The sequence below is a fragment of the Charadrius vociferus genome, unplaced genomic scaffold (assembly GCF_000708025.1).
Source record: "Charadrius vociferus isolate BGI_N301 unplaced genomic scaffold, ASM70802v2 scaffold549, whole genome shotgun sequence".
NCBI classification, from domain to species: domain Eukaryota; kingdom Metazoa; phylum Chordata; class Aves; order Charadriiformes; family Charadriidae; genus Charadrius; species Charadrius vociferus.
The window spans coordinates 4,487,626-4,512,263 of NW_009650103.1; the positions used below are offsets into that span (position 1 = coordinate 4,487,626).

Consider the following 24,638-nt stretch of genomic DNA (forward strand, 5'->3'; position numbering starts at 1 on the left):
CCCAGTCACAAATGCGAAGCTTCGTTACTTCCTGAAACGCAAGAGCTGTCTCCTGGCACGGTAAAGTGGTGGCAGGTAAGAAATTCATTTGTTTCCTTCACACATCTGTACCACTGGCAGCCTCTACCCAACTGCAGGCACAGTCACTAATTTTGTTTTCTTGTTTAGTTGAAAGTCAGTATACAGATCCAGAGATGACTCTGACAAAACGGAGTATTACAGAAAATAGGAATTGCTGGGAAGAGCATGGGTAATGTGTACTTCAGGAGTACTAACCTGTCCCCCTTTCTGTTGGCCACATCGTATGGACGGAGAAAATCCAGCTTGTTCTTGCTTATAACACAGATATCGATGTTGCTGCCAGAGCCCAGGTCATTGTATATGCCAGCTGCGATGGCATCTCTCACAAGCTGTTTGGCTTCCTCTTCCTGGAAAAGTTAAAAAAGCCGTCACTGCACAAGTGTTGGCATTTCACAGAAATGTTTGTCTGTGTGGCAGAGGAAGCTGTGAGCTCTCAGAACAGTAAATGAGATACCACCGCCTTTTTAATCACCGAAGTACTGCAGAGCATTAACAACAGTCTGCTGAGCAGTGTCCATCTACAGGGACAACCTTTTATCCTGTTCATGATCCACTGCCCCTCAGGACAGATCAGCCTCAGTAGAGACAGTCAAGGCAACAAGACAAAGATTTCTGCCTTAATGAATGGAGAAAATAAATTTTACAATTTTTGTCTTCCAGGCTTTTGTGCACGTGTACATTACAAGTTCCCTATAGTGCCCTCTGTGTAACAGCTGCATACAAATTAAAGATTCACACTAGTTTAGTTACAAGACTTCCCTAGGTAGGACGATTTAATCATCCTCTGTAGTACCAAAATTATTTCTATGATTTTGTAACGTAGCTGGCTTTGCAAAATTTATTCGGCTTATCTTAACAGTAACTGTCCTGCAAAGCAGCCAGGCCGGCTGGCGTTTTTAACGCCAGTCCTGAACACAAGTGCAGAATATTTAAAGACACCTGCTGAAAATACTGGTCAAGCTAGGTACCTCTCTCCAAATACTGCAGTTTGTAGTTAAGTTCTTAGCACTTAAATGAAAAAATAGAAGATTTGCCAGTTTCTTTTCTGCTGTACACTTCAGAAACGCTGTAAGTGGCTAAAGCAAAATATGTATTTAGTTCATTTAATGCATACTGCATGTGTATTTCTAAATCATTTGGTACAACTAGTAGAATCCTATTACAGCAAAACTAGAATAGAAAACTAGAAGAGGAAGTAAAGCTCACTATTTTTATTGCTTCTGAAACCACACACTAATCCTGCAAAAGTTCCAATGTTTGCTTTCTTATGGGTTTTGTATATCTCCTCTCTTATAAAAGGGCAAATACACAGCTGCCGAAATAGGCACGCGGCTCGGGACCGTGAGCAGTGCACTGTTTAGAAGCTGTTTGAATAGCCTGAAACAGAGTGCGGTGTGTCTGTGTGACACAAACATAAGTAACATTCAGATGAGTCCTTTACAAGAAAACATTTCAAATTCATCAAACTCTCCATTAAAATATTACAACAGATCTGTAATCACCTTCATTCTCCTACTCCGCCCCCCCCCCCCCCCCCCCCCCCAAAAAAAAAAAAAAAAAGTGAATGGTATTGATGTGAAGGCATCAGAAATACAAGTTTTGATACGCCCGAGAACCTCCTCTCCCAGTAAAGGCCATTACAGCTGCGCTGGCTCCCTCTACAGATCCCAAGGAGGGATTATTTTTATTTCAAAGGCAGCTTATTGAAAATCACAGATCACATCCAGTGCTACTAGAAACAATGTGACACAGCCAGTAAACCCTTAGTTTTGCACTGACACTGAAGATGGTGAGGATGAAGAAGTGTTGAGAAACAACCTTTTGATGTAGCACTTTAAGTCTTGTAAAAAACAGGTATGGGCATCCGTTCCCAGTACCTACGCACTCCTGTCCTGAGGACAAAAGGTGGGCTCCCGCCCGACAGAGCCCCCACCTCGGTGTGGGGGCTGAGCCCTCTCCTGCACCTCTTCCCATGACACTCTGGTACTTGCCAAGAGACACAAACCCAGCGAGGATGTGTCCTGCGCCCTCAGCTTCACTGGAGCCTCTACAGAGTAACTGCTGGTGCTGCAGTCATCTGCCAGAGTGCCAGATACAAGGAAAAGGGGGTTGTGTCGATACACGCGTGTATGTACACATACACACCCACACACACTTTAACCCTCTCAGTGGCCGCTTAAGTACATACCAGAGCAGATAAGACCCCTTACATCTCTCAAAGGTGTATAAGGAGCTGACTTGCTAAGTGCCTAGAACATGCCTGTTCCAGCAAAGACAGACAAAGAATGAAGGACATCTCTGAACGCAGAACTTTGGACGGGGTTTTATCCTCGTTTACGGCAGTTGCTGCTCAGCGTGGTCACAGCCGAGTGCTCAGTTCACCATGATCACTCGTCACTGCTTTGCTGATATTTCACACGTTTGAATAATCTTCTGCCATTAGACATCACGAATGAAAAAGCAAGTATTCAGTGCTGGTCTTGAAAAATTTGACTTTTTAAACTTCGCTTCATTTTAAAGGCGTCGGTGTCTCTGCCGTACCCTGTCCCGCGACAGAAGCGATGCCAGGAGCCACGGCCGCTCCGAGACCCCGACTCCGACAGCAGCTGCACAAGCCCCACTGTACAAGTGCAGCTGAAGAGGAGCCCAAAATTAGCTCAGCTACAATCACGTCTGCTCCCAGTGCATACTCTGCGTTCTCCAATGGCCCTCTATAGAAGAACTTGTTAATAGCGCTATTCCTGTTTGAACAGCTTAATTACGGTACTGACCAGGAGGGGGGCATTTTTTTTCAGTAAAGTACAGAAACAGCATAAATTCTTATTTCACTCCGAGTTTTACTAGCATTACTTTTAAAAAAACAAACAAAATGCAAAACATTGAATTACACCTTCTACCAAGGTGACTAGAACAAAACACCCATTCCTTCAGTGTGTTCGGCAGCAGAACTCCCATGAGCAAGGGTTTCCTCCTTCAACGGACAGCAGCCTCCTTTCACTGATCTGTTGCATGCTAAGGGCATTTTAGTACTATAGTGAAAGTAAACGTACAAAAGTAAAAAAGCATGTGTAGCTATATTTTAAAAATTAAACAGTAGCAAACCCAGAGTACTTTTAAGCTATTATGCAAGCTGTTACACTGTAAAATCGCCACAGCTCAGGAAAACTAAAGCAGATCGGTGGGGGTTTGTTCCACTCTCCCTTTTCATTTAGTATTTTTTAGACAACACTGTAAAGCTTGCACAGTCATCTCACTCCTTTAATTGAAAGTTAATTTTTTTTTTTTTTTTTGCTTCTTAAAAAGTACTCTATCAACCTGCCGCTATGAAAATAGTTCTAAAAATATCCAGTGCGGTCAGTAGAGCCGAGCTGTAAGTGTACTAAGGCATCCGCTACACTGAGGAAGTCTAAACCCAGCTCATTCCGCTGATATAGTGCAGCCTAGTTCATGAACCCAGAATAATTTTAATTTTAGAAAACCCTGCTTCAGTGCTATGTTTACTCCTCCTCCTCTTTTCATAATTTACGAAGACAACCAGAATAGCCACAAGAAAAAACCCCACAACATTCCTTGATGGAGATCCTGCACACAAGTTGTAGCAAGGACTGCTATTTTACACTCAGAAAATAGGGGGTTAGCATGAAAAGTGCTGACGCAGTTTTTAAGTACAGGGGCACGAATGAGTCACTGTAATAATTAATCTTAAAAAACCCTAAAAGTTCAGAGTATATAAAAGGAGCACTTCCTACTTTATGGTTGCAAAGACCAAGCTAACTGGGAATATCATTCTCTGGGGTCCGCGCTGCTTCTTAAATGAGATTACAGCGAGAGTGATGTACTGTAATACAAGTCAGCGGTGACAAGCAGCACTTTATAGAGCTATCTGTTTGTCTCCATCACCACATCACACAATGTGTCCCAGGACTCCAATGTGCAACTCCATTTACCACTACATGACAAATGGGCAGTACTTGTAAAAGGCGCAAAGAGGTCCAGATCAGCCGTGTAATGGTCACCACAGATGTACCGTAGTGCTTGAGGGGGGAAAAAACAGACCCCCAAGTTCATTAAAGTGACCAGTAATGGATCTTTCAAAATGTGTCTTAGGAATAGTACAGTAAAGGCTAAAATAAATAACTCAGCATGGAAGGCTAATCTGAAATGGTGTTTGATAAATTATTTATAACACAGACAATTGTCTGCATTTAATATTGGCGCTACTGGTAGCATCTTTAAAAGATGATTTATGTGTTGTAATGCCATTAAGCTTTATATGGGCCCACTGCTAGCTATAAAGTCTGCTGAGATTTAGAGAATGAGTTTTAAACTGTCACTGCAACATCATAGTAGATAGAGCCTGTATTAAATCTTTACTTTAAACCTGTTATCTGGAGAGTTGCATTTTGTAGACACTCAAGCACTGATAGATTACCTCTCTACAGCTGCTATGGTGCAAGTCCCAAACAGCACCAATAAGGAACTTTTACACATTATTCTTGTATATGACTTGAATCAAGTTTCTCTTCTCACTTAAGCCATTTCCAGCTTTCAAATGCCACTGAAGGAAAAAAGAAGAGACTTTCCTACAGAAGATGTGGACGTTTCTACATCATATTAATACTATCTTTACTAATAGCTTTTAAACAAGTTTATCGTTATGCCTCTAGCAGTAAAGGGAGCAGCTGGAATGGCTTTGCGAATATTATTTCCTCAACATTTGTAACTTCGCAAGCAAGTTGAAAAGGAGATGCCTTCTCCAGATTTAAAAACTGTAAAAAGGCTTTACTTTTTTTTAAATTCTTACCGAAGTGAAATTAATACCTTCTGCAGGTCACCTGCATGCTATTAGATATGTGATACATACTGCAGTTCTCCAATAGTAAGTCTTATCAAGAATCTGAAGTATAGTGCACAATGAATATTAGTATAGAATAAATGACAGTGTGCAACAATTTTTGTAACTATAAAAAAAATTAAAACACTTATCACAACTGTCTTTTACAACAGAATGAAATTTGTTCAAATTACATAATGTAAAAGTTGATCCTACTTAAAGTGAGAATCCACAAGACTCGCATGGGAATAGAAGGGGAAAAAAAAATAATCAGAAGCTTCAGGAAGGACAATGATAATAAAAAATAAAATAAATCTATAAAGGAGTGTTGGGAATTTGGGGCTAGGAAAGCGATACCTTTTGAAGGACGTAAGCACCTACAGACGCATAATTAGACTTTGGAAGAGTAATCGGCAGACTACAACATGTGAGAGGATGTCTAAGGCTGCCTGTTGGGAGAAGTTGTGGTGGCGATCAATATGTAACTGGCAGCAATGCTAAAATCTGCTGGCTAAGTCCAAAGAGATAACAAAACTGAGCAGCAAAGTACTTTGTGTTTTTCTTGTAAGGGGAGGTTGAAAGGCTCCATTAGTGAGAATGAATTTGGTTTGGCTACCTTTTGAAGTTGGAAAGGGGCTGGCACATGTAATTTAAACCACTCAGGTTTAACCAAAAAAGTATGCATTTCCAGTAGTACCTCATAACCAGATGAATGACATACCTCATTTCATAATTTTTAATTTTTTTTTTTTAAATAGACCTATGCTACAATCAAAATAGTTGGGTTTTCTTTCATCTTTGATCAGGTGAATGAAATGTGAAAGTAGCCAGTCTTTCTAGCTCTTCCCCTCACTCTTATTCCTCCACCATCTTTTCTTTGTGCTCTAAAAAGTCACAAAAGAAGTCAGAGGCAGAATGCTGAGACTTACCAGTGCAAACAGTGCAAAACAGCCTATTAAAATAGATATATGTAATAAATATGTAGGATTAGGATTCCAAATCACAAAAACCATGATTAAACTGACGTGCCAAATGAACACAGTACACAGAAACATGTAGAAGATAGCAATTGCAAGTAGAAAGAATTAAAGCAATGATCACACCAAAGGCAAAGAGGTTACAAAAATCAGAATTTGTAAGATTAGCAGCATCTGGGAGACACAGAGCAATAAAGCAGAAAGATGGGTCCTGGGAACAACCACCAGTTTGTACATAAAGAAGGACGTGCAGAAGTTATCAGAATATTCCCAGCACGTGATGGAAAAATTAAGATATCTCAAGACACCCAGGGACTAAAATTGTGCCCTGTATAGGTATAAAGATGGCATCGCCTTCATTCTGCTGAATTTCCACCATACGCTATTTTGAAATCATGTATGGTCTAAAGAAAAAACTTAAATCTAGAGGAAAATATGTCTTCAAATACTACATACAAGTTTATTTAGTTTTACTGGACAGCTGTTAAAAACTAAGATAAACAGAAATTTAGTAGTTTCTAAAGCAAAAGTGAGGGGAGTAAGTGAAAAAATAGCTGCTTAACACACAGAGTAATAGAGTTAAGTTATTTCAAATCAAGGGAACGTGTATCCTGTTATTTTCCAGTTCTGTTTCCACAGCCTTATTTAACAAGAACCTGAAACACTCCAAATTCTGAAACATTACTTTCATTCACTTGCAGGAAGGCAAGTGAATGACTCAATATTTGCACAACAAACAGTGTCAAGGACTCAAAGACTATTAATTATGATCATAATTTTCTCTCCAGAATACATCCTGTTCAAACACTGTGGAACACGCCTTCTGTTTGGAATGGTAGCTTTAAATACATTTGTCCAAATTCTAACTTCTCTGCAAGGTTTCAAAGCTGGACTTCTATTGAAAAGAAAGGAAAAATAAAGCACAGGCCGGTTGCCGTTGCATACATTCCTGTATTTCCTTGCGCCACTGTACTACTGCTCCGCTCATCACTGGGCACTCTCTCAAATGAGTCTCTCTGGTCTACGGAGCCTGAGCCTGTCTGTGCCACCATCACCAATACAGTATATTAAAAGACAAAAACCCAACTTGCTTAAATCCCTGGACTATGAACACATCAGGGTTAATGTGCTGCCTACTTTACACAAAAAACACAGAAAAACTAATTTTGTTATGAAGTGGCAATCTTCAGCAGAAACATGGCACATGCAGGAAATTATGCAAAAAGAAATCAGAGCACAGCATTGACCCAGCAGTCTTGTTAAAACTCGGCAATTTGAGTTTCTACACTCAGATGTACCTACATTCATTCATTAATAGATCATAGAATCATAGATCAGGTAATTCTTTGCTGCATTTGATGTCAGGTTTGTTGTGAATAATGTTAGTATATGTTTATTTTTCTAACTGTTTTCAACTAAGAACTTTTCAAATAAAATGCACCTTAGTCCCTAATTATTATTCTCAGTGATTACAGTTTTTTCATGTTCTGATGGTAGATGCCTGCGAGCCCAGGCTCATCACCACCTCCCCCTCTCTATACACCACACAAGTATAATAAACCATGTTAATATTTCATACCAGTGTGAAATATGCTGGAGTATCAATTCAACATCTGCTGTCTTTAGGGTACTGGCGTCCCGCAGAGACACTTTCAATTTGTAATTGAGTTCTATACTGAATTAATCAGCAGTTTATCTTTTTTAGTAAAATAACGTCTTCCCCACTAACCTGGATTTACATTAACAATTTATGCCAAATTACCTGCCAAGGCAAGAAACTTATATGATTCGGAACTACTATTCAATAACATTAGCTCCTATATGTCATTCCTCACATGAATATTAGTACAATACATATTTCCAATGGTACAGAATTAAATTACAAGCTCCTCTCACAACTACGGGATTTCTTTAACACTATTCCTGTACTCTGAACTAAGAATGAATATGAAAATTCATTTAATCCATCACTTCTTATGTCTGGGTAAGGTTCATTTTTATCAGGGAACGGATTCTCAAAATAAAAGGAACTTGCTCAACAGTAAGACAGCTGTAAATTCTGCCAGGCTGCAGTTCTACTCTGACAGTGCGATATCCTCAATTCTCTGTACAGCTGCATTAACGTACAGAAATGACTGAACCTTAGCTACCAGCAAGTAGCCAGACATGTAAACCATGCAAAAGATGACTATTAAAATTACTACAGATTATTACTGCATATCAAAAACCGAACATCCAGCACTAACATGTCTGGCTTCATACAAAGCAAATCCCTGTTCGTATGACTATTACTTTACCTCTGAAAAAAGGGTGGAAGGGAATGAAGGTCAACATTTTATTTGGAAAAAGAAGTCTTGGGCCCTCTGGTAATTCTTCCTTCCCAATGCACCAAAACGCTCCGTGAAGCTCATTGGCGGGGAGGGAGCCTCCCCTGCCAGCCCAGGCTGACTCCCTCCCTCCCTCCGCTCCTTCCCATTCACTCTTCCCTGCTCAGACAGAAATGGCACTCTGCCCCCGCAGCCCTCGCTCTGCAGGAGCGGCACTCGGGCTTCCTGCCACGTGAAGTATTTTCCAGTATGTTTTGCCTGTGTTCTGCAGTTATGGGAGATACACAAACTGAAACGATTTAAACTGGAACACCTGCTCCTGAGAAATGCATCAAAAATAATGACCTGTCCTACATCTACCCTGTGCAGTGAAATGATCTCTTAACACGGAGCCCTGCTTCCGACGAGCTTGTCTACATTATTACGTACAAAGTTTAAGTGTTACTTTCGTAAAGGTGAAGAAATTGTTGCTCTTTGTCAGGCAGCAAGGCCCAATTTAAACTAAGGTAAAATTTATTTCCCTCAGTACAGTCTGTAAACAGAAAACTAGAAGAAGGTGCTACTGGGTATCACTGGTAACTCAGACTGATGGCGGCAGTTTCTCACCTGATTTCTGCACAGAAATTGTGCTTTGATATACTCAGAAAGCACACCCCAAAACACTTCTCCAGTAATCCTAGCCATTCCGGAGCACATCTAGCTAGCACATTTTAAATCAGCCTCCTATTTCCTGTTTAACGTTAGTTCCGCAAAGGAAATCAATCCGAGGCACAATTCTGTGAAAGATGAGAACAGCACTCACTGTCCAATGTGTCAAGCGGAAACCAGGTTACCATAGAATAATTTTAATCTAATTTAAAAATAAGAAACTGCATTATAAGCCTTTATTTTCTGGATGACTGTCTGCACTAACACCTGATATTTACCCATGGAAATTCTTGTCTCTGAAGGATTCAACAGTACAGATACATAAGGAAAACAAAATCTGCATCGCCGTGAGCTCTGCCAGAAAAGGCAGTGAAGATATGCCACTAACAGCCTCAGTGATTGTCACTGGGTAATGAAATAAACAGATACACAGAGCACACAAATACTACGTACTTATTTTTGTTCACGGAGTCAGATTTTTTTTTCCCCCCATTTACTTAATCTCTGTGTTTGACACCAACAGGGGTTCAAGTATCTCAGGCAGGCTCTCCAGCTTAACTCTGATAGTCTGGCTTGATCTCTATTGTCTGCTGTCTGAGTTCAGCCGACAAACCTCCCAGCAAGTGGTCACCTTCCTACGGAGTCATTAAACCTCTGAATGTCAGCTGGTGGGATTAGCCTGCAGACTCCCACACCTGAGCCCTATGGCGGGGACACAGGCATTTTGATCACCATCACTAATGAATACAGAATTCATATGCAGCTTGTCATTGCTCTTGAGCCCCGAATCACACAGATGCAGGCTAAATAAGACTGATGGGACAACTATTGTTGAAGACTAGAGAGTTTTGACAGTTTCCAAAAATAGCTCAGTATTATTGTCAGTAGTTAATAAACAAAAATAATACCGTCATATTGAGGGACAGTAGGAAATATGAGCACAGAAACATTTGAATGATCTGTATGTCAGCTGTTTAAAAATGGAAGAAAGTGACATGTTTTCATATTTTTGTACTACGCCCGATGTATTCTGTACTGAAAGAAGAGGTACACAGTGAAAGTTGCGTTTAGACCACTTTCCACTTTGACACAGCAAAGACCACCAGTGCACATCGAGCATTTGGAGGAAGCCATTCTTTATGCCTCAGCTTCTTCACTCGGGGCGTGTGGGGCTGCTCGCAGGGACCTCAACTGGCAGTGGCAAAGCCAGAAACAAGGCTGTGGACCAGAAGAGCCCACGTCTACACATTTTGCAACTTCCAGTCCTCTTCCTTCCTGTCATTTCCTTGTGAACATCTACTCTGACAGCTGCAACTATTAACTGAAAAAGGTTACTACCTCCAACGCCTCCTGTCTGCTCATCGTTCCTCCTTTTACACAGGATTACCCAAATCTGCCAGCTGAATTGCTCCTACGATTGGTCCCTAACCCATGTTTGTCAAAACCAAACAAGTTAGCAAAACTAATCACCGCAGAATGATCACAAAAGCAAACGTGGCCAATAGGGCAGGAGTGCAAGAAGCAGTTTTTTGGACAGCACAGCTGCTACAGGAGGGGAAGCGCCCGCGCGCCAAGTGGAACATAGTCAGAACAGCCCCCCCTTTTGTTTTTAATCTGTTCCTACCCCTCCAGTCTTTTTGTTTTCACTCAGTAACACTCGATTTCCTGACACACTTAAAAAAAAAAAAGGTATAATAAATGACTATCTATAATTTCACATTTTTGGGGTGATCTATTTTATCAGTAATTATTAAATATCTGCCACACTACCTCCTTTCATTTTTTCTACCTATTCCGTGCCCCTGAACTCACTACAAAGATTTACTTCTCTTTTCCTGCAACAGTTCTGCTTTCTGCGGCTTCTGACTCCCCTTCTTCTGGATCCTCTTTTTATTAAACCTGGCTATTTTGATGAAATACAGAAAAGAAATGAAGTTACAAGCAGCCCGTTTCCTCGCTTGAACATGAAGCTCTTGTCAGAGAGTAAAACATAGCCTCACTGTACATGAAGTAATTCTTCTACAGACAAAAAGCTTCTCCTTTTCAAACAACACCAGTCAAATACCAGAATAAAATATATAATACCCCTCCAATCACCCTAGGAATTCAACCGCCACAGTATAGATAAACCCAGAATTCCAGCATTTAATACTGTAGACATTTTTTTTCCCCAGATCATGATGGTTTCTGCATCCACTGACTCAGAGTATTTCTTTACTATTGTTTAACACCAGAAGGCATGAATGCATTTGCAAAATCTGACTGTAAGGTTTAAAAACCATGTGGCTACTCCATTGAAACTCTATTGAAAGAAAAATTGGCTGCAATGAAAGATCTAAGCTCAAAACACTCTATTAGATGTGCTGTTCTTCCACTTATGTTTTTTAAAGTAGATCTATAGCTGCCCACATGACAGATTAATATTGTTCCACAGTAGTTAGGTGCTTGGCATTACATTTTTGAAGCATCTACAGGCCTTCAGGGCTGAAAGTGTTCACATCTTCAGCAATCTATAATGGTTCCTCTAGAGGCCAGCACTTGCTTCATAATGAAACATGCCTCCATAAATCAGACTGCAGAAGTGGCACTTGTGTACGTCACCATCTATCTTTGCAGTTTCTCTGAAGGATGTTGGGTAAAGATCATCTCCCGGCATTGCAACCAGGGAAAGGACCATCACAGTTGGCATTGATAAAGCATGTGCTACTTAAATCTGAAGACACACTAAGTCTATGGAAAAAAACACATCCTGCTGGTGTTAGCATGCCTCAGGCAGTGGTAGAAGCTTCAGCAACTCATCTTCAAAAGGCAGAGAGCCAGAGCTCTAGAAACCTGCAAAAATTGGCTAAGCCTGCAGTCTTTTTTTTTTATTATTTTTTTATTTTTTTTTAAGTTGAGCATCTTCAAAGTCTACGATTCTAACTGTAGGGCACAGCAGCTGCCACTGCAGATTTGATCCTCTCAGCTTTTGGCAGCTCTCAACTTGAAATTCTAGCAAAAGAATTTTTCAAGTTGCTATTATTGCCTGTCATGGATTTATAAATATTGTGCACTATCTGCTGTGGCATGGCTCTCATGGGACACCAGTGCATGCCAAAAGCCTAACAGAATGAAAAACAGTTCCTATTCTTCAAATAAATGCTAATTTTTTTAACTGTGCTCACACGATGCGTTTGGTGATCAGCTTCAATAGTACAGAATATATATCAGAGGCAAAAAAGCTGATTGTCTTTTCCAGTAGTATTCAGCTGCTACTTTCATTAAGCTTGTTTAATTACATTCCAGATGCTAATTTGCAAGTCGATACCAGAGGGTGCAGGACAGTTTGCCTTTGAATCATTTTTCTGTGATGTGATGGTCTTGAAGCACACCACTACCCTCCAGTAGCCCTAGCAAGATATTCTGACAATTAGTGCAAAAGAAAGCAGTATTGATCCTGACAGGAAAATATTAATCCTCTACCCGTTTTATTAAATTAATCTCCAGGAATTTAAGTTTATTATTATTGCCATTTCAGAGCAAATTTTATGTAAAATATACAATAGTGTACTTCAGATTTGTTTTAATTTCAATAGAAATATAATTTGTTATTTTGTTACTTTACCAGGAAAAAACCCACATCTGACTCAAAATGTAAATATTCTAAGCTGGCAGCCATACCAGAACATGAAGAACTGTTTAAGAGTACAGTTGAGCTTTATCACCTGAAACTTTGCTGGATTAGTTAATACGATTACTAAACTGCTAGTAGTTAACAGACTATCCAGTAAAAACAAAGGAAGGTTAAGGTGCACGCAAGTCTCAAAGATCTCAATATCTCTTTCAACAAATCGGTAGGCTGCATTTCTACATGCTTGTTAGAACAGTGAATATCTGCTGCCATTTATGGTTGTGTATGAAGACAATTTAATTAGGATGACCTTTCTAAATAGGAAAAGTTGGAGATTTACCAACTTCTGGTGCCTTTTTTGGTTGCTCTTACACAAAGAATGACTTAAAATACAAGCTTGAAAACTAGCTGAGAATAAGATGAAATTTTTAGTTTCACAGCACAGCTCTGACATTTCTATCTTTGAAAGCGGACTATTATGCTGTTGATTCCGAGGACTTGTAGTCCATGTTTTCAGTATGAATAGCACACATGCCAAGTGCACGGTCACACAAGGGGCTGGAAAAAGAGACTGTCGTTCCTAGAGCAGTGTGAGGGGGGGAAAAAAAAAAAAAAGTAGAGAGCCTCCCTCTCTCCACTGGTTCTTTCTACTAGTCATCTAGTGCAATGCTACTTACAGAAGAAACTTGCATGCCTATTAAAAATATTCCAATATTTCTGACAGCATTTATAAATATACTAGAGGCCAGAAGTCCAGCGTTTTCAGGTATTGCCCAAAACACTGCAGCAACACGGGAATCCTGATCTTACTGCATTTTCATAATTTTGCACACCTACAACTATTTCATATATACTGACAGAAAAGGAGCCAGCTCCAGGAATAATTGGAAGACTCTTTACTACTAACTCGTAAGCAGTTTAACTACGGGAAAACTTCTTGAAACAAGTTGGGGTTTTTTTTAAATCAACTTGTATTACACATCACATTTCTTCATGAGATGTAACAGGGTATGACACATCACTTTAAACTTTAAATTTAATTGATTTTAGAAAGGAACTCAGTGGACTTATGGGATCATCACCTGAAAATATACTGCGGTCACACCAACATTTGAAGGGGAGGAAATGACCCACAGCAGTTGCATGACAAAATGAGGAACATCTGAAGACCTTTTCTGCAGTAAATCAACTTTTTCCTTTTCCATGTTATTCAGTGATAGCAAATAGCTGTAAGATTTGTTGTATCTGCATTTTAGGCTGAAATGACTGCAACTGTTACATGTTACAAGTCATTCTTAATGGGTTCAATTTTCAATTTTGTATTCATTACTCAATTTTTTCTTTACTGTGAAATTACGAATCAATCGAAATGAGAAGGACCATTCACAGAAAGTCTGAAGGGACTAGTGTGGTTTACTGAGGCATTTTACAAATTATGGTCACAGAAAGCCCTTTAATTGTTTTGGTTCTGTTTTCATCAATAGTTTGCAGATAACCAGATTTTTCACTGTTTAGTTTAGCAGGCACTGAACATGGTGCAACTAAGTGTAAGGAAATACTACAGATAATACAAAAATAGTGTACTCCATACATTCATATAAAAAACCCTAACTTATTCTGATCTGAATCATGACGCTCCAGCTTTTAGCTCTTCTGAATGATTCTCTATAATGAACAACCAAACATTTTTCAATTTTTATCAAGACCATCAGCTAAACACAAACAACCCACAACCTTGTAAGTCTTCTGATAATCAGCTTTTAAGTAGATACTAAAATCAAAAGTGCATTTACTACTTCTGAACATACCCAATCAACCAGAAATCTAATTGGTTTCATACACTACTTGAACATTTTTTTTGTTGCTTTTACAGTCATGCATTCTCCTTTCAACACTGAGAGGGAAGGACCGACTACCGAGGGCAAACTAGCAAAAGTTGTATGTTTTTAAAGCTTTTGCCTACATTCAAATCACAAGTTTTCCATACATAAACTTGCAAGAAACTGTATTTCTTTGATTTTTTTTTTACCCATCAACTTTTACAGCTTTGCAATAAGTTGACATTAGTACATTTTAAGTGCGGGGAAACTAGAGCAGATTTAACTTTTTAAAAGATTCAAACCTAAATTCTTATGTTCATAATAATTATTGAGGGAAGAAACACTAAGCTTTAGGAAAAAAAAATAAAAATTCTTACCTCCATGTCCGGTTTGTATTTATCTTCGAATACTGCCATAGCTGCTAATGATCCAGAACCTACGGTAACAACATTAAGACACTTATTTATGCAGTGCATTTACCTACAGTATTTTTTTAAACAACAAGATAAGACCTATCAGCAGCACAAACCAGACTGAAAGCCCACCTTAGCTTACCATACACTCTAACGTGTCTTCCCTTTTTAAATACAGCACCTAATTTAATCCTAAATGTATAGCTAGTGCACACAGACTTGCAATGGACTCTGTTCTGACAGCCTTTTTCTTTTTACTATTTTGAACACCAAGATATGAAAATGAGGTTAGAAAAAGAGAGTTAACTGGATGCCAGTTTGTAATTCCTACTCCTCCGTTTCTCCTGTCCCACTTTTGTGCCTGGCCACATTAGAGGGTATGTCACTTAATACTAAGACACTCAGAATGAATAGATTGCTTTAACGAGCTGCCCTGGCACAGTCACCCTTATGCATGGGGATGAGTAAACTAGCAATGGTAATAGGGTAACTGGCTGCTGCCACCAGGTTATTTCCCATATCTACTTTAGAACAGTTTATTATGCATTTATTTTGTTCCATTATTTTCACATTGAACAATAACAGCCGCATAGACAAAATGACAGATAAGAAAACAGGAGTGTAATGTTACTTCCCTTAAAGGACGCAGTGCAAGTGTGGCAATGGAACAGAAGCCATCTCTACCCAAAGCACTGTAACTGCAGGTGTTATAAACGTGCTTTCTGTAAATTAATATGAAAAGCAGTATGATACTATCTGAAACTGTAAACTTGCTTTGTTCTGAAAGAGTGAATCTTCAGGAAGACGTCTGTCTGTGGCCCTAATCATATTTCAGAGAGCAGTACTTTTGGGGAGTGAATAAAGTTACCTGCAATTTTTTACTCCAATTAGAAGATTTTTTGGCATTTATTACTTTTTAACTTGTTTTGCATACTGCTATCTGTTTAGCTGGGTCACAGAGAAAGCCATATTTTCTATTTAAAATGATTTGTGTATATCGCTTGACCACCTCAATGGTTTAGTGAAAGAAAAAGGCAGCGATTAAACAGTTTCAAATGAGGTGTCCTGCTGATTTTATCAAGTCTGCTGAATGTATAATGAAAAAAGAGAAGCTGACAGTGACACTGTTGAGAAAATACAGACTACCTTATCTGAACCATTTAAGGAGGTCCAATTATAGATCAAATTTAAAGGGTAGAAACAGCAGATTTACAGACACAAATCAATGAACATGGTAATCCCAATGAATATGACAGATATTCCTGTTACAGAATATTGCTGCGGTTGAGGATCATTACCTTTACAGTACCAAATACATCACATCTAAAAGCAGTAGGACACTCTAAGTGTGTACTTGTATTACAGGCAATGACTATTCATTTACACCTTGGAGCGATACATGACTCCATTTTTTAAATGCTGAAACTGGGAATAAAGACAATTTTTAAGCAACTAATAGCAGAAATGAACTGCTGATACTAACAGCTGGTATCACAAATAAAAGGAATTTTACTGATCCTTTGAACAAGGTCAAAATAAGGTGTGTTCCAAAACAAATACAGGACTTGATCCATAAAATAATTCTTCTTGAGGAACGACATAGGAACATTTCTAATGAGGGGTGAAAAAAAAAAATATCTGAGATACGATCTCAAACTAAGACCACATTCTTACTACACTCAAATGAAGGCCTGCCATAAGCACAACGGGAAGCCTCAAAACTAGAAAACAATATTACCCTTGGATAAGGTTTCTTTGAAAAAAACCTGGAGTATCAAGACTATAAAATGTGCAAGAATGAAAGTATAAAAGGTAATATCTGACAGAAATTACTGCATTAAAGCTACTGAGGTAAGAAACAGAAGTTTTAATTTCTTATAACTTCTACTGACAAATAATAATTATCAAGAACACAAATATTGCAATAATCTCATACATGGCTTCACTGGATTCATTCCTCCAGCTCCTTTTTAAAAGTTGTTCCCAAAAGAACCTATGGGCAAGAACTTGGTAGACTCACAAAGAAGAAAAAGGAAAAAGGCAGGGGCAAAAAGGGGGGGGACACCTTATGTTACATTACATGAAATCCTTTATACATAAAGAATTGTACTGTTAATTATTTATCTCGCTATATTAGCAAGGTGCAAGTAAATGCTAAATTTAATATCAACTTTAAATAAATAAGTGCAGACAGTCCTATAATGCAAGTTTTCAAAGAGCTGTTGTAGGTTTAAATAAATTAAGACTTTCATGTAGACATTTACATCTAAAAACCACAATCCCAAGGAGGTTCTAACAGAACAGGAAGTAAAGCTGGAAAAGCTTAATAAATTCAGTTTTTTTCCTCTACTGCTTATAAATCCTAAAGTTTTATAAGCTTGTGTTTCAAAAAAGCGCCTTAGCCAAAGTCTCACAGCACAGCTAAGCATTCTCTGAACGAACAGATTCTTGAATCTTAAATAGCACAATGAAAATTCTTTACTCTTAATAGCACCAGATGTAAACACTGTGTTTTTAGAAACACAAGTATTTCCACGTTCCTGCATCAAAACAAGTCATCTGCTGTTTGGCAACAGCAGTATGAACTATTTTGAAAAGTACTAATGATGTGCATATAGTCACCTGTAGCACGTTAACTAAGAAAACCCCTCAATCCCCCTGTTTGCGCTGCTGGTGGACTGCAAGCCCGTCACTCGACCGCCCATACAGAAATGCAGGAAACCAGCAGCGGACAGTTGCTCACAAGCACAGTTGCGAACGTCACTATCCAGTTACACCAACTTCCCTCTACTTGTCAAATTCCACGTACGATCCAAACAACCCCACAATGTTCCAAGTAGTTCAACTGACTTGTGAAAGCTATGCATTGTAACAGGAGAGCTGGCAATAACATCTGTGAACCTAAGTAAACATTGCAAGTATGGTTTTCTTATTGCAGTACCTCTAAAAGCACAGAAAACTTAGATATTGAGGGTCTACGGAGAACTTGTTTGTACGTGGGGAAACAGCTGTTCTCTTGTCCATGTATTCGGTGCCCACCAATAATTCATTTTTAACAAGCATGCTTTGCCTTTGTGCAGAAACAAGCTTAACAACTCCCAAACATAATGTCTGGAGAAGGATAAAATCCAAACATTGCAAAACACCATCCATTAATTAGGGATAGCTGTTCCCACCTCATACACACAATAACTGAGTTAAGTCACTAACAGGATTCAGCATTGCTAAGATGCATCAGTTCAACCTCTATTAAAACATTTGGGAAAGCTGTGAGGTAACGTGCCACGAACCAGTGTCTTTAACTGAGCTCAGGTTCAAAGTAATACCAACCCAGGTATTTACCTTAGATACCTTTAGTTTGAAATCTTAACACCACACAACCAATGCAGAAATAGAAGTTTTCTTTGTTGGATTTTCTTTTTTTTTAATGTTGGAAGTTTACAACTGTTCTGTGTGTGAGCAATAAGGATAACTAAAACAAAGTATAACTGGTAAAGTCATCAGGTATTTGTATTATAGAACATTCAGGAAAAAAAAAAAAAACCTACTTCTGCTAGATTTTTAAAAACCACTAACTGCTATGAATGGTTACATCTCAACAACCCTGGAAACGATCATCAAGAAAAAAAAGCCATATCAATTCCAAAGAATTTATTTTGCATACACTTTCAGTAAGTTATACTTTAAAAACAAATATTCATTAAGTAATTATCTAGCATCTAAATATACAAAAATATTGATTGAAAAAAAATTATAAAGAACTATAGAAACTGAGATGCAAAGCTGTATTCTGAGGCAAATGCTTTTCAGTCTGGTAATCGGCATGGACCAGGGAAGTTATGAGACCATAAGAGATTTTATTTTTTTCTTCTTTAAGAAACATTGGCAATTTCAAAAGTTTTCAAAACTAAGTTATTGAGAAATTTTCTGGACTCAACTGCAAGAAACTCATTTTTAAAATCCCCTTTGGTCTTTACTTGAGCACTTGTGCCACTTCCGTATTGATTTAAGGTGAAAAGATAATTATTGACACATAGCAAAAAATCCAGCCGACTAATTTCCACTACGTTTTGCAACTGCAGTAGCTTTTCTAGAACAGATAAACTGGATCTTTTTAGCAGAACATTCACTGAAGACAACTTCTTCTTGCTAAGAACAGTCCATTTTCATCACCCAAGAACCTGTTTGCTACCTCAGCCTGCCACACTGGAGGATACGCAGAGCTTTGAGAGAGCAACATTTAGCACTTCCTAATCCATCAGTGTCAGGGCTCCCTGACAGGGCAGTTACTCACACGCACTCATTGTTATTCAATTTGCTGTTCATTCTAGGTAAAAATTCAGTGATGTCCACAGCCCCATCGATTGGGATCATTTTTCACCCTGGTTCCTGGCTGCGGGGCTGAGTCTCAGCAGCGGTAGTGCTTGCTCTGCAGGACGACATTGCCAATGCATGAAGAGCTGATTTATGAATATGAAGCAACACCGGTACCAGGGGACTAGCTTTAGCCACTAGAGACTACTGGAACATACTTACTGTTTCTGAAAGCTGAACTACAGACTTCAAGTGCTTTAATTTTATGCATGCATTTCATTATAAGTCTTGGCCAGAAGCTTTCCTAGACAAGCCAAGCAATCAGACAATCTTGCATCGTTTGCTGAAATCCAATTTTGTCCTTTGTCAGCATAAACAGTTTAATTTGATGTTTTCACTCCTGAGTAAGCACTGAGGATCTTTTAAATCTCCCTTGCAAGGGAGGATACCACTCTGTCCATCCACAAACACACTCCAGCTAAATAAAAAACACACTCCAGCATATTAAAACAAACAAAAACCCAGCACCTCAATAACCTTTCCTATTTAATAGTGAATTTACAGAAATTAACTGGCCAAAAATACCTACCCTGATTTAACAAACTGCCCTTAGAACGCTTGGGGGGAAAAAAAAAAAAAACCACAACCAACAAACAATAGATTAGTCTAAATAAGATCAACATAAAATTCCAACTACTATCTCCAATTTGACCCTTGATACTTTTTCTGATATCTCAGTTCTATCTTTCATTTATATGCATAAGCAAATCTTTTTACTAAAATATATCCTAGTCCCTGGAGAAAGTATCAGTGTACCGGGTGTAGAAAGGTAAAGGACATTTACGCTGAGAAGGGCTTTGTTTGACAGCATGGACAAAAGTAACAAGACGCAGACCTGGTACAGCTGACAGCAAATCAAAGTTTAAGCTACAATGAACTTAATCCATTGATATTCTGCTTCCTACTTGTTTGAATTTATTCTGCTACTATGTTGGCTTTGTGGAGGGAAAGAAGAGAGGCCAGGATTTTCAGAAATGCCACATTTTAAAGCTTTTAAAACACAGGCACAGAAGTAACCATGTACGTAATGGGACCTGAGTGACTTTATTCAGGCAATCAACTACTAGCAGCTATCAGTATAGAGTCAGTTATAGTTTTACAGTTAACTACAATGTTGAGTATAAGGCAATTAAAAGAATAAGACACTTTTTTTATCTATCAAAGGCTAAACAATGACATCACATGACTGTTACATGGATTTCACTTGCCAACTATGTACTTTGCCAGTTCCTAAGGTAATGGCACCATCTATTGGTCCAATACCACCTCTGCAGAATTTCTGCAAGTTAATCACAGTTCTCATTAGAGTTAACCAGATGATTCAGCTGCACTGTTTCAGTAGTGCAAAGATCCAGAAGAAAAACCTTTAACATTTCCAAGAATATACTAAGTAGGTGTTTTATCTAGATATGCCAACCATGAACAGAAAAAGATTAACTAAAATGGAAGTTACATTTTCCCCTCACAGTATTGGCATAAAAGCTGGATCAGACACAGGCTGAATCTGATTTACTAATCTGACAAACTTAATTTTCAGATCAATTTTCTTTTCCGATATATTTACTTGGACTCCACATTACACTTCAATAGCTCTACCAAAACCAAGCTTTCATTTAAAATCACCCAAGTCTTCAAAATGAAACAAGTCTGAAACAATACAGTGCCTTCTTGAGCGATTAGAGAGCAAAAATAATTGCAAGCCTGGTTATGTTTGGCATGTCACTTTTTCCAGATATATGATATGCTCAGTAAGGCATTAACCTTTAAAGCCACAGATGAAACTGCACAAGCATATTAGCAGCTCAGAAGGCACTAGTTCAATCTCTCACCATTTTTCACCCTTTGCTCCCAGATTATTGCCTATAAATCACAAAAGAATTCAGAACTAATCAAACAAGCTCTAGACTACTATTGAAAATGCTCCCTTTGCCAAAGACTGGACAATTCTATAATATTTCAAGATGTTCGTGTCCTTCACTTCAACAACATATGCGTTACTTCCCTTTTAAAAAAAAAAAAAAAATGAGGATGATGGCGATCACTAAGGCTCTCCTGCAAGTCACAAAGCTTATTACAGCTTATTACTTCAGGATTCTTACCACAGGGACTCTCCAAGCATCCCTCAGTAATTAAGACACAGAACAAGACATCTAAAGAAACAATTTTATCTAGAGGACATGGACAAAGAATAGTTAGAAGACACAGGAGGAATGACACGTTAAATTCACAAATCAGGATTAGAGATGAATGAAGATTTTGTATTGTGTAATACAGTGTATTCCTGAATACACTCATGAGAGGCCTCTAATTGGGTTGTTTAGTAAGATCACAGGTAAATGGGCATATGCTCAAGAGCCATTTCACAACTTGAAATTATTGCTACTGCAAAGCAGCACTGAGGAGTTCAAAAGTTTAACTCTCTCCTGTAGGTATTCTTCATCCTTTTGTAGAACTGGCAAGTAATAGAGCAATGTTTCTGCTTTGTAAAGTGAGAAAAATGAGATGCTCCGGAAAAGCCGCCAAGGATATGCATTCTACTACCACAAAATACTTATTTCCACATTATCCCATAATCTTGTTTATAGTTGGGGGGGGGGGGGGGAGGAACAACCAACCAACCAACAAGAATGTATTTGCCAAGACTGTATTTTACTATATATCCTGAATGTTGCTTTTGCAATTTGTCTTGAAAGGGTGGTACCTAAATACCAAAAAAACATGCAAAGATCTGTCGTTTCAGCTTTCAATATTATCACACTCCCCAACTTGAAACTGAATGAGATTCTGTGTACATGTAGCTGAAAGTACTGCTATTACAGAAAACGTTATATAGACAGAAGAGTCGGGGTACTAACATTTAATAACCTCAGGGTGGGCTACTAATGTCAAGCTGACCACAGCAATAGACAGAATTGAACTTCTTTACTGAGAAGCTCCATACAGTAGTTAAGACCAATTATTGTACATAGCAAGTAAACAGATGTTGCTTCACTACAATGAAGCACCTTCTTCAATAAAATACAGCTGCTACCTTGCAAAAAACACAGAAATACAACAGTCCCAAAGGAGAAGAAAGGCACATTGTTTTCCTAACGAAAATACAGCAAAACTTCAGGCAGAATGTAATTCCCCAAGTGAGACTTTGTACGAAGCATGAGTTAGGACTATCTGCAAATCAAGTTTCTAAGGATTTTTTGGGGGGAATCCCACAATTCTCTTGCTTTAAGGTATGCTGGGGAACACGCAGAGCAACTTGCCTAATACCAGGTTTTTGGCAGCTTAGATTAGATAGTATAATAACCCACAGTTTTTAAGTGTTAGAAATGAAACAGAACAGCGCACCTGCCTTACAAGTATCGGTACAACTTTATCTTTGAAGTCTGATGTCTGCACAGCGCCCAGCAAACAACGGAATTTAAGTAAAAACACTTAAAATAATACTTAGCAATGTTCACCCTTTTTACCAAGCAGTTGTGTTCAATACTGAGGGAGTATCACTTACCCATGGTAACATAAGGCAATTTGTCAGTTGATCCATGGGGATATATGCTGTAAAGGTGAGGTCCCGTGACATCTACTCCCCCTAAAACCAGGGCAGCACCAATGTAGCCTTGATACCTAGGAGCAATATTTATATGTGAATGTGAAAGTCCACAATAAAGCTGGGGTTCTTTTTTAACACAACGTATGCATTTGAGAATTTTTCCGTGATTACACCAGGTACATCTCTGCAGAAGAAAGACTAATTTTACTATCTGTGAGCAACAGTTTCAATTAAGAAATTTACTAAAATATGGTATATTTCAGCATCAAGTGGAACAAACAAGCACTGGACAAGCAAGTAGGCTGGATGACACATTTATGCTAACAGGGAGTTTGGATTAGTTTTTAAGCCTTAAATTAAATTCCTGTGTCTGCAATTAAGTTTTTATTTAGAGACTTCAAAGAAAACATATTCCTTCGTTTCCCCCATGAGACATTCTTGGCTGCTTAAAATCTTAATTTATTGTTTTGTGACACACTTAAAAAAATCAAGGCAAAGTACACAGCAATACAAAATTAAGCAACTGAGCTGAACTATTGTCATTTATCTTGGTTACTTGGTTGCACAAAGTATTTTCTTTTCATTGCTTTATTTCACCTTCCTGGACCCTTTCCAATAGCTTGAACAACATCTTTAATGGAATACATTCATTTTCCATTCTTTTTCAACAGCAGTTTCTACTTCTGTGAAATACATTACTAAACAGTACTGGAATGCTTAAAGGTTTGGAGAGTATACCCTCAGTCTAAGGGCTCAGTCTTTGTTCTGCTGCCATACCATAATGATCTGTGATCAGTCAAGCAATCAAATAAAATCTTAACATAGCTGTAGTAAAACTTCCAACCACTTTACTCATTTATATCACTATACCACCAGCAGAGTTCTATATTAACAGCTGTGGGCTTCAAATGGTATGGTATCTTATTCTTTTGAAAAACACTTTTTGTGGTAGTGATTCTATTACAAGTCACACGAAATTCTCAGTTTTACAAGCTTGCATATTACAAGATTTTTACTGGTCCAACCATCTCACCACACAAGATACATAACAGTTTTCATGCGTGTCATCAACAGTTTATTAACCTATCATTCTTCTATTATTGCTGTGTAAAGACTAGTAACACGGTACAGCTATAGTACTGATTTTGTAAAACACCACAGACCTGATTTCTCTTCTATCTCAGCTCAAAAGCCTATGAAGCAAAGAGCAATTATTAAATCTTTCCTTAAAGCTTATTATGAATGTTAAGTAGGCTGAGGAAGGACGTTCCATCACAGGAGCTCGAGACTTATCTGGTGGTTTTAACAGCATTATTAATAAATAAGAAACCCATTCAGTTACCTGAAAAGCATTTGCTTTAGCATTCGATTAGCTGTGACAACTCTTGGAAGTCGTCCAGTAGACAGTGAGTGGAGCTCCAGATTGGAAGAAATCAGCTGAGTTGTCATATCAGTATCTGCAGCTGTTCCCGCACCACAACAACTGAAAAATATCATGAACAAGTTAGGAAAAGGTAGGGAGGACAGGGGAAATGTATAACTCCATGCTTTATCCAACAAGCAGAAGTTTTCTCATCATAAAACTGAAGAAATTAGGTTCTCATACAGTCAACGTTTTCAAAGTACAAAACAAGATAGCCCGTTTAAGTGTAAATGAAATCCCAAAATCCCTCAGCCTTGCTAATAAATTACAATTTTAAAGTATGCCTTAACACTTGCTATTAGCAAAGGACATGGCTAAAAATCCCAATAATATCACCAATACCACTACACCATAAATGACTTTAATACTTACTAGATATTAGGGGAAATGAAGTGTATTTTTGAACAGTTCTTGTCAGCAACAACCATTCCTTCAGTTGCTCTCGTATCTGCTCCGAGGACTATGCCATCCTACAGAAAGAGAGAATTATTCCCAAGGCCTCGATGTCCAAAGGGACCGACAGGGAGTCCGGCAGCAAGGCCCGGGGCAGCTCGGGGGGGCGCCCGCAGGAGCCCGGCTCCGCACAA

At 38.5% G+C, this 24,638-nt stretch overlaps 1 protein-coding gene across 1 annotated transcript in view; it reads right to left on the reverse strand.

Annotated features, from left to right (window-relative positions):
- Positions 1-24,638, reverse strand: part of PSMB7 (proteasome (prosome, macropain) subunit, beta type, 7) — a 34,751-nt gene that overhangs the window by 1,741 nt on the left and 8,372 nt on the right. The window contains exons 2-6 of the mRNA XM_009892359.1: positions 24,424-24,521; positions 23,971-24,111; positions 22,587-22,702; positions 14,675-14,733; positions 277-428 (exon numbers count right to left, since the gene is read on the reverse strand). Of these exons, the coding sequence (XP_009890661.1) occupies positions 277-428; positions 14,675-14,733; positions 22,587-22,702; positions 23,971-24,111; positions 24,424-24,521 (566 nt within the window). The remainder of the gene's footprint in view (positions 1-276; positions 429-14,674; positions 14,734-22,586; positions 22,703-23,970; positions 24,112-24,423; positions 24,522-24,638) is intronic.